The sequence below is a fragment of the Hyperoodon ampullatus genome (assembly GCF_949752795.1).
Source record: "Hyperoodon ampullatus genome assembly, chromosome: 10".
Taxonomy (NCBI): domain Eukaryota; kingdom Metazoa; phylum Chordata; class Mammalia; order Artiodactyla; family Ziphiidae; genus Hyperoodon; species Hyperoodon ampullatus.
Genome location: NC_136923.1, coordinates 677,155 through 687,686, shown reverse-complemented (window position 1 = coordinate 687,686; position 10,532 = coordinate 677,155). Strand labels below are relative to the sequence as shown.

The 10,532-nt window shown below is 63.8% G+C and overlaps 1 protein-coding gene across 1 annotated transcript; it reads right to left on the bottom strand.

Annotated features, from left to right (window-relative positions):
* Nucleotides 1-1,822: 1,822 nt before the first annotated feature.
* KLF15 (KLF transcription factor 15) lies at nucleotides 1,823-10,271 on the bottom strand. Its single transcript, XM_079712706.1, has 2 exons — nucleotides 9,184-10,271; nucleotides 1,823-2,282 (listed from the first exon to the last, which is right to left on the bottom strand). Exons 1-2 carry the CDS (start codon nucleotides 10,260-10,262, stop codon nucleotides 2,120-2,122), a joined length of 1,242 nt encoding a protein of 413 aa, XP_079568832.1. The 5' UTR covers nucleotides 10,263-10,271; the 3' UTR covers nucleotides 1,823-2,119.
* Nucleotides 10,272-10,532: the final 261 nt, after the last annotated feature.

The following is a 10,532-nucleotide window of genomic DNA, read 5'->3' as shown; positions in this document are numbered from 1 at the left end:
AGCTCTACGTTAATGCACCTGGAAATCAATGCATCACTTCCCCAGAGCATGTTTGGCCACAGAGAGTATGTCCGGTCAGGGTCAAAGGGCAGAGGTCACAAGGCCGAGTCCTTTCCCCAGGACCAGGGCCAGTCGGGATGGGGTGCCCATTCTCAGATCCCCTGTGCTGTGCTGGGCACACCTGCCAGCTCCACCGACAGGAAAGACAGCTGTAGCGAGAAGCTCCCAGGTCGGCGGGGACAGTGGCCTCCACCTCCGGAGATGCACAGAGTACACGTGCAGACGTGCACACGTACACGCGCACACGCCTCGCTCCACCTCTCCGCTGCAAACCCACGGAGCTCCGCCGCCTGCTCCAGGTCCGAGGGTGTCACTGAGAGCCCCCTGCCCGACGTGCCTCAGGCCCCGGGAAAGGGCGGCCTCCACGTCGTGTGGACAGAGAACTGGGCAGCCCTCTCGCTGCGGCTAGCTCTCGGCCCCTCCTCGCTCTCTGGTCCCCGCCGGCCCTGCTCCCAGCCCGCCAGGGTGTGCAGATGGGTCCAGGCCTCAACCTTGTCTCCCCAGAGCTCGGAGCAGCTGGGCTGCGTCGAGGCGGCAGCCTAACCCCATGCACTGGCCATCCCCGACTCCACGCGCCCCCCGCCTCCAGCGTCTGCCTCCGCCTGGTCAAGACTCCTAATCGGTTCAGAACCGCAAGTGGAGATAACGTACCATCTCCTGGAGGGGTTCGAGGGGGAAACGGTCTGCTCCACGCCCCCGCCACGGTGCACACAGTAAGTGCATGATAGATGCTCAGTGCACTGCACACAAGGTGGGAAGTGCCAAGCAAGGGTCTCAGACAGGAACTCAGGGGAGCGGTGGCCCTGTGGGCTGGACCTGGCCTGCGGTCTCTTCCCACAGTGATGCTGGGATGGGGTGGCCGTGGGTCTGTGGAAGACAGGCAGCCCTCCAGGAAACCAGATTGAGCAGAGACCCAGCCCATGGTGTGGAAGTGGGGCTGTGGGGACCCTGCACTGCTGGCCCAGGGGCTGGACACCCAAGGAGACTTTGTATCCCTCCGGGTACAAATCAAGGTCCCCTGAGTGCTGCAGATGCAGACACGGAGACTCAGCCCCCAAAATCACCCCCGTTCCTGGCAGAGCAGAGGAAAACAGCACACGGATGCCACAGTTATCAAGTTCTTTTTTCTTTTTATTGGCAAAGTAAATATATTTTTATGAAGGACCAAAGAAAATATATATAATTGTAACATATGTACACCAGCTTTATAGATTTTATTTCAAATTTACACAATGTTGACATGTTATTAAAAGATTTTATGTAGATGCACCTATGTACATTTTATTTACATACATTCATAGGATGTGAAATAAACCTCTCAAAACAAGCTAGTTCATTTGATATTAATTTCTAGACAAAATAAGGAATGCATTTCTAAATCCGGATTTGGGGAGGCTCTATCTAGCTCTTCTACACACAATGCAGCGGCTCCCCGCTCCTCCTGCAGGTGACCCTGGAGGCTGCCGTCTGGATTTGTCTGGAAACAGGATAAGGGGCTGAGCCACACCAGTACCATCGCCCTGGGGCAGACCTGCATCTGTCCGTCTGCCCTGCACATTTAACTCAAGCACATGCACTGCCACCTCGCCGAGAGGGGGCTTGTCACCCAATCCCACATCCACCCAGAGGCCACGTCCTGCATCCCAGACCGCCCCACCGTACCCTCCAGGGGTCAGGCCAAGGGAGGCATCTTGGACAAAGCCACACTCACACTCCAGTGCAGCACCGGACTTCTGGCCTACTTCCTTCTGCCCAGCACGGCTCCCTCCGGGAACTGACATTTCAAAACTGCACATTGCTTCTTCCCCAGCAATCGAGTGCTAGCCCTGGCCCAGGCGGGGAGCCCAGCGGGAGAGGGGCTGGGCCGCAGGAAGGCACTAGGGCCCCCAGGCCGCCTCCGGGTCCCCCCAGGCGGGGGCGGGTGGAGGCCTGGGTCCGCATCCCCGGGCTCCAGAAGGTGGCCTGGAACGTCCACAAGTCCTTCTGAAGGAGGCCAACAACTTGTTGCTACAAAGTACCAGGCAGGGCGGGTGGTCGGGCGGCTCCGGCCCGGTCAGGGTCAGGGCCGAGGTGCGCGGCTGCTGCGGGGGAAGCGGTGCACCTTGACGTGCTTGGACAGGTGGTCGCTGCGCGCGAACTTCTTCTCGCACACGGGGCACTGGTAGGGCTTCACGCCCGAGTGCGAGCGCCGGTGCCGGGACAGCTCGTCCGAGCGCGAGAACCTGTGGGACAGGGCGGTAAGCGGCCACACCACTGCAGCCCCCGGGCCGGAGCGCTCGGGGTCCGCTGGAAGGGTCACTGTCCCCCCCCCGCACCGCTGCCCCTCCGGCCCCTCCAGGGAGGCGAGAGCAGCTGACAGCAGGCCTGTGCCCATGCTGGGGCCTGAGGGCCGCCGGTGACCCCACAGGCGCTCCCCTTACACCAGAACCTGGGGCTCCTGTGAGTGTCCGCACGGGCAGCCCTCCCCCGCGAGAGGAGACAGGCCCGGGGACGAGGCTCCTGCCCAGCCCTGCAGGGAGCTCCCAGCTCCTCTGTCGCTTCCGCCACGGAAGAGGAAGGGCCCTCAGACTTGGCCCCCACGACCCCTGGACCCTACTTTCCTAAAAGCTGGGCCCCCTGAGACGTCCCGAAGCAAAACTGCACCCCTGCGAGGTGTTCCTGAGGGTTTACATGGTTCCCCTGCGGCCTCCCTATTGCGGCCCCCACCAGCCTGGGAGCCCAGAGGCCACTGGGGAGAAGCAGCTGCTAGGGGACCCGAGCTGACCACAGGGCTTAGCTGTTGTCACCGACTTCAGGCACTCCAGGCTCTCCCCACCCCCGACCCTGGGCCTGGCAGTGAGACCCCACCCTCCCTACACACTGTCTCCTCCTCTGTGCTCTGCCTACACGACCTGACTTGGCCTCTCTCACCCCAGGACATATGCACCTACTGTTGTACTGTTCCCTGTCTGGAATGCTCTTCCCTCCGACCCATCCCTTAGAGCTCAGCTCAAATGTCACTTCCTCAGGAAAGCCCTCCAGGACTGCATCCCATCCTCAGCTCCCATGGCACTAGGCACTTCTCTTTTCTGGCCCCAGCCACTGTTGCAACTTCAGTTTTCAACTTTTTGATGAATGTCAGTCTGTGCCACTAGACCCGTCAGCTCCATGAGGAAAGACATACACGCTGTGGCCAGCCCACTGCCCAGCGCATGGAGGGTGTCCAGTACATGCATTTATGTGAAAGAGCGGACACGGCAGCGCCCTCAGGAGGATGGAGAGCTGTCAGTCAGTCAGTCCTCTCTAGCCCCAGAACACGCATGCACACAATGCACACTGCACACACATACATGCCACACGTGTGCACATCATGAACACAGGTGCAAGCACTCACATGTGTACACATGTGCATACCACAAAGATGGATACGTGAACATGTGCACACATAAGAACATGTGAACAGGAGCACCGGGCCCAACAGCCCCGTCCGTGGGCCTGGGGCCATGTGCAAGGTAGGCGAGGTGGCGGCCCGGAGTAGCTGTCCCCCGCCCAGCCCAGGCCGGGGCTGGCGGCCCACCTCGGGCCTGACCCTGTGTGTGGAAGCCTTGGTCCCACAGCCTGCTGAGGGCCAGGATCATCCAGCAGCACAAGCCCAGGGAAGGCTCAGGTGGAGGGCAGGAGGGCCTCAGCACCAGATGGGGAGCCTGGCCCGGCATCGCTCAGCCCCTCCGGTGCCAGGGTCCTGCCCCATGGCGAGACGCAGCCAGGCTTCTGTGCTTAGAGGCTGGTGCTCCGCCTCCCATCCCAGGGAGCCAACCGGGCCAGGCACAGAGCAGTGCTCTCGGCTACCTTTGCCAATAAGGAACTGGCCCGTCTGCCAGATGAGGGAACTGAGGCTCAGAGCGATGAGTCCCTGATCCAGGGTCACCAGTGACAGAGCAGCCGAGGCCAGAGCAAAGGTTCTGCACAGCGCCCTGCCTGCCCTGCTGCCCGCAGAGGGCCTGGCCTCCTCCACAGAGCCGAGCCAGGCGGCTCGTGCCACTGCAGCCCCATGCAGGCAGGAAGCGGCATCAAGGCTCCTGGCCATCAGAGCCCGGGCCACCTGCCCCCAGCAGAGCCAGGCCTGCCCGAGGTGAAGGCTTCAAAAACGCCCCCGGCAGGACCTGCACCCACCAGGCACGAGGTGTGGGGCCAGCCTCACCCTCCCGGTCAGAGAGCCAGGACCAGCCTCCCTGGACTGACGCCAGCACAGCGAGGGCTCGAAGGGGACGAGGGGCTTGCTGGGGTCCCACAGCAGGTGGGGTGCCCAGACGGCTCAGGTCCCCCCTACCACGGCGAGCCTGTGTGGCCCTGAGCAAACTCACCACCTGGCCTGGGCACCAGGAGTGTCCCTGGGCCTCAGAGTCCGTCCTCTCTCGTCCAGTGAGGTCCTTGGGATTCCTGCCCACCTCCCAGGACTTGTGTCAGAGGCCAAACTGGTGACACAAGGGCCACAGCGGCCTCTCATCAGGGGAATGCCTGGGACGGGCAGGCAGCCGAGGGACATCCAGGCCTGAGAAGAGCTGTTCCCAGCCACACACCCCCTCCTCTCCCTGTAGCACAGGGGCCCTGAGAAGACCCCCGCCATACCCCCTCACCACTTTCTCCTGTACGGCAGCCGTAACGGGAAGGGGCCAGGTGGGCAGGAAGCCCTGCTACCTACTGCCTGGACCGCCCGGGCACGTCGCCAAGCTCTCTGAGGCTGCTCCCCCTGGACACAGGGAGGGGCACACTGGCCTCAAGGACCGCGAGGGTGCAGACACCAGGAGCGCGGAGGGCAATCGCTGGACGGCTGTGAGCTGGGCCCCAGTGAGTCACGACCATGATCGGTGCTGCTGGGGTGCAGGGCAAGGAAGCACAGGGGTCCAGAGGACCCTCCAGAGCCGCCCCCTCCGTCAGCCAGAAAGCCACCGCCGTGAACGGTCAGGCTAAGCGCTGCGGTGGGAACGGTGCCCCAGGGTCGTGCAGTGCACGACCTGTCCGACAGCACTCGGGCTCTGCAACTGCAGGGAAGGGTCGCGGCAGCGGGGCCGCAGCTTCGGATCCCGTCCCTGGCTCTGCAGCCTCAGCCTGCCAGCCTCCTTCTGGGGCCTCCCACCACGTGGGGCTGCTGGACGTCGTCAGTACCCCTATGAGCTGCGGCAGGAGGGCACTCTCTGTGGATGGCACGGGCCTTTCCGCTGCACGGAACTGCGTCCGGGAGCGAAGCAAGGAAATCTCTAGGGAGGCGGCAAACAGCTCTTCCTAGATGGTCAGATCCAAATAGGGACAGTCTGGCCCCAGCCCCTTCCAGGGCGCCGGAACCACGCCACTACGGGGGAAGAACAGGGCATACTGGGTTCAGGACCAGACGCCAAAGGAAGGGGCGGTTGGTGACCTGGGCCAGTGACGACCTTGGGGGACACTGTTCACGGCCCAAAGGTGTGCAGGGCAGGGCACAGGACACGATGCCACGGCCAGAACCAGACCCAGAGGAGGAAGAGCCAACTGCTCGCCAAGACCACCAGGAAGAAGAGAGGAGTCTGGGGGTGGTGAGCTCCCCAGGGCAGGCCTGGCTCAGGGTGAGGTCCACCCCCGACTGGAGGTGTGGAGGGGGCTGCAGAGACATCCTGAGGCTACAGGCGGGCTGAGGTCCTGGCTCTGCCACTTACCAGCTGTGTGACAGTGGACAACTTCCTTAACTGCTCTGGCCGCAATTTCCCCCTCTCTAAAATGGGACGACAGGCTGATGCCTGCTTATGGACTTGCTACGACTATGGAGCCTTCTCAGCACGTCAGGAGCTTTCGTTTCGCTGTTGTCACCCCTCCGCTCTTTTCTCCCGGCCCATAAGCTGATGCCTGGCAGCTGACAGCCTTGGGGAAGAGGTGGGACACCTGCCACCACGACTGACAGTAGGTGCCCAGGGAGAGGGCCTGGGGCTGCACGTGGGAGAACGGGGCTGGCCACAGCGCGGAGGGTCGTGCTCTGTCCCGGCGGGCACGTGACTTGATCTTTCTGGGCTTCAGTGTCCCCCTCTGTAAAATGTGATGGTGCCGACACATCACGGGGCTGTTGGGAGACCTCAGAGAGCCTGTGACGTGGGAAGGACAAAGCCAGAAGCATCGCAAGACTGACGACAGGTACCACTGAAGGAGGCCCTGGAGACACGGGGCACAGAGAGGGCCGAGCGCGGGCCCCTGGGGACACGGGGCACAGAGAGGGCCGAGCGCGGGCCCCTGGGGACACGGGGCACAGAGAGGGCCGAGCGCGGGTCCCTGGAGACACGGGGCACAGAGAGGGCCGAGCGCGCCCGCGCTGCGGAGAGGAGGCTGGCGAGCAGACCACGCGTGCCCGTGGGCCAGAGTGAGGAGTTTGGATAGGAATCTAAGTGTACCAAAGTAGGCCAAAAGGCCAGAGTAGGTAATGAGTCCCCCATGGAAGGAAGTATGCAAGCAAGTGTGGGGATTTGTGGAGGGAATTCCAGCTCTGAGAGTCTTAGAACAGTGCCTGGCATTCCGTGAGTGCTTGTGAGCTGGTGACTGTCATGTTATCCCCTGTCCTGTCCCGACAGAGCTGCCCCAAAGCCCATCTATCCTCCCACCCAACTGCTGGAAGGATTCCCTCCACCCTTGTCCCTCAGCTGGAGGCTACGGCCATATTTAAGGGACACTCACGTCACGTGCACACTCTCAGGGGTTCAGGATCCCTGAAGACCAACCGGGGAGAAACAGCCCTTCCAAGGGGCGGGTGCCCTCAGCTCCCAGCCAGGCAGTGCGTCTGCCACATGTGACCCCACGAAGGCCTGACCCAGACCTGGGAGAAGCTCCAGGAGTGGCTGACGGCAGGGACGGCTCCCAGGGGGGTCCGGGGAGACCTCACTGTGCCAGGCACCCACCATGCCTGCCCCTGCCAAGGGGGTCCTGGGCAAGACCCGTGCAAGGGCTCAGACAGTGGCAGAGCTGAATCCCCACCATACATCTCATTCTTGCTCATACAACTCCTCCCATGGGGAACTCAGTCCCTCTGAGGCCACCGTGCCGGGGCTGAGTCTGCCCCCCTGTAAAGCACTGTGGGCTGAGGGTCCCATCTGCGCTCTGGGGCAGCCCAGTCGGGCGCAGGTCCTCTCCTCCTGGTGGAGCAGGCCGGCGGGTGGCCTTGACCAAGACCACACCTTCCCTCCCTGCGGCTCCACCCAGCCTCACTCTGAGCGGAGGGGCCCCTTCCTAACAGTCAGCAGTGGCCGGGGACAGTGCCTGGGGAAGTGAGGCTGCCCCATGTCTCCAGAGCCTAGCCCCGCCACGAGGAGAACGCAGGCCGAGTCCTGTGAGTCTTGGGTGCCTCCAACCCGGAGTGATGCCCACGTGGAAGCCGGGCCGAACCCCTTCCGGGTCCTTCTCACACTCTGACCCCGTATGAGAGCGACCGCACAACCTCTGGGAAGGGGCGCTGCTGTGCGCCCCTGCACGCACAGCCCTGGCAGGCAGTGGCAGGGAGCAAGTCCTCACTTTTCAGATGGGAGACGCAGGCTCGCCCAGGGGACCACTGGAGGGCCAGCTGCCCCACCCCAGGCGTCAGGACGCCCTCTCCTGCAGCTGAGCCCCTGCACAGCCCCGAGTTTGACCACTGAACATGGCACCTCGCCAGCCCACAGGCCCCACAAGCTGCCCTGCAAGCACACCTGGCCGGGAGGCGGGAGGCCCGCGGGGCTGGGGCTGGGGCTCTGGAAGAAGCCCTCAGGTCTGTGGGCGCCTTTGGAAAAGCCCCTTCTCTGGCCAGCTCAGCGCTCCATGGCGAGGGGCCGCCAGCATCACATCCAACACTCAGGTCACAGCTCCCAGCCACGCCACAGCCTTGGCCAGCCGGGACTCTGCGGCCAGAACCTCTGTCCAGGGGGCCAACTCTCAGGTGCTGTCAGATGAGATCCCAGCAGGAAACAAAAGCTGCAAACTGCCCCCCGTGTGCCGCGCGCACCCACGCACACACACGCCCAGGGTACAAACGTGCCACGCGCACATGCACCACCACATTTGGTCACGCAGCAGAGACCCACGTGGAGACGGCGAGGTGCAGACACGAGCCCGCGCACACAGCCACACGCCCCTCGTGAGGTCCGGCTCTGCACCCGGAAGAGCGTGCCTGTTGCTGCACACACACACACACACACACACACAAGGAAGCCGCACCAGCCAAGACCCACACTGTGTCGGCAGCACACGCACCTCCCGGGCAAGCCAGCTTCCTTCAGGGAGGGTGTCCTAAACAGGGGAGCGCCGCCGGGGGCACCCCTGAGCGTGTCGGCTCCCGACCTGCTGCCTGAGCTTCAGGAAAAGGTGAACGTGCCCTCCAAGAAGGTGAGCCCCCCCGGGGGCCTGGGGGAGAGCCACAGGGGTGCCGCCCAGCTCGGCCTCCCATGGGCTGGGGAACCCTGGGCAAGCCCCTGCCCCTACCCCTTGGAGAGCTGGTTTCCCCCACGGTGCCACAGAGTCGAGAGCCTGCAAGGAGTCTGCCGCCCTCAGTGCAGCACCCCTAGCCTGGTCCTCGCTCTCCCTTGGCCTTTCTGGCTTCCCAAACCCACCGCCAGGTCCCCCGTGGGGAGTGCAGCCCAGGTGCCCCAGGACTCTGTAAAGACAGCTGGTGCCTCTGGTCGGGCAAGCAGCCTTTTCAGGCTGTGACTTCTCTAATCTGACCCCTGGCTTCAAATCCCTTCTGCAAAGTGGTGTGCCCTCGGGCAAGTTACTTAGCTGATCTGAGCCTCTGCTTGCTCAGCCGTAAAGGGGAGTAAGGGTGGTACTTACCCTTGGGGGCACCCTGCGGCACGAGGAGCGGTGCACACGGCTGCAGCCGCCCTGCACTATTCTGAGCTGCCCCGTCACTACCACGAGAGCCCTTCTGCGTGGCCCAGCCCCTCTCCTCCAGCACGGGCGCAGCCTTACCTGGTCACCGTGAGACCGCAGACCAGGGATCTGGAGGCGCAAGGAATCCTCTGGGCGGCGTGCCAGCTCTGGCCCTGCCCCTGCCCACCCCTCTCTCCGCTTCCTAAGCAGCCTTATCTAAGGGTGGGGAATGTGGCCTCGGCAGCACACCCAGGGGCATGGAGACGCCCGGCCTGCCGCAGCCATACTGACCTCCAGCCGCAGCCCGGCCAGGTGCAGGCGAAGGGCTTCTCACCCGTGTGCCGGCGCAGGTGGGCCTTGAGGTGGCTGCTTTTGGTGTACATCTTGCTGCAGCCGGGGAAAGTACACTTGTGCATTTTGATGAGTTCTGCCGCCGGGTTCTTGGGGAACTTCTGGCCCATGAGGAGGCCGGCGGAGCCGGGCCCCAGGGGTCCCGACCCAATGGGCTTTGCGGCGATGGGCACAGGGGCGATGCGCACGAACTTGGAGGGCAGGTTCAAGCTGGAAGAGGGCACCACCTGGGGCACCAGCGTGAAGGTTTGCCCCTGGATGTTGACCAGGAGCTGGGCCACCTTGACGCTCTCAGCGGCCTGCCCGGGGGAGACGGGCTCGGCGCCAGATTCCTGCTTCACCTGCACCGGCTGGATCTGCAGCAGCACGGGGATGGGGCCGTCGGGGGCGGGACCCCCACCCGGGCTCTGGCTGCCGCCCACACCAGCTCCCGGCGGGGGGACACAGCGCTCTCTCCCACCGGCCCCAGGATGGAGGTGGCCCCTGTGTAGCCCGGCGGAGAGCTGGCCACAGGCCTCCAAGTCCTTGCTGCTGCTTTCTGGGGCCTCCTTCACCCCTGGCTCCATGTTCTCCTCCAGAAACTCTTCGATCTCCTCCAGGGTGGGCTGGAAGGGCCTCGGGACGTCATCAGGGTCTCCCACAGGGAACTCGGGGAAGCAGAAACGCTCCCCCTTCACAGGTGCCGGTGCTTTCCGCCAGGTCCCCCAGGCCATGGGGCTGCCGTTGGCCCCAGCGCTGCCACCACCGCCGCCACCGCCGCCCAGCGTGGCCTGGGACAGCAGGAAGTCCAAGATGCTGTCCTGGCCCTCGGCCCCGGGGCCGCCGCTGTAGCAGGAGCAAAGGGCTTGCGAGTCAGGGCTGGCACAGGAACAGAGGCTGGAGGCGTCACTGTCGTCCTCCGAGAGGGGCGAGGGCAGCATGTGGTACGCCCGCCCGCCAGCCAGCCTGTCACCCAGATAACCAACGGGGCATTTCAGTGACGAGAAGCTCTCGTCCACTGGCAGCAAGTGGTCCACCATGCTGGCCTGGCCGTGCCGGGGGCGGCTGCGGAGAGGAAGGAGGAGGCCCGGTCAGCAGGGCAGCGCGCTCACCCGCCACCTTGGGGGCGCCTGTCCCCACTCTGGGGCCGGCCACAGCCGCCCACTGCCAGACGTCTGCGTCCTGCGTCCATCCTGGCTCACGGGAGAACTCTGTCTGCAAGAGTGTTTTCTGAAATTGCACCACCTGTTTGCAAAAGTGCTCTCCAAGCCCATTGCACAACCCGGCTCTTGTGGTTGCACAGAGATTTT

Coding starts and splice junctions, on each gene's coding strand:
- KLF15 (XM_079712706.1), bottom strand. CDS start 10,262: ATGGTGGACCACTTGCTGCCAGTGGACGAGAGCTTCTCGTCACTGAAA. Junction 2,283..9,183: donor TGGCCGGGCTGCGGCTGGAG/GTCAGTATGGCT, acceptor CCTGTCCCACAG/GTTCTCGCGCTCGGACGAGC.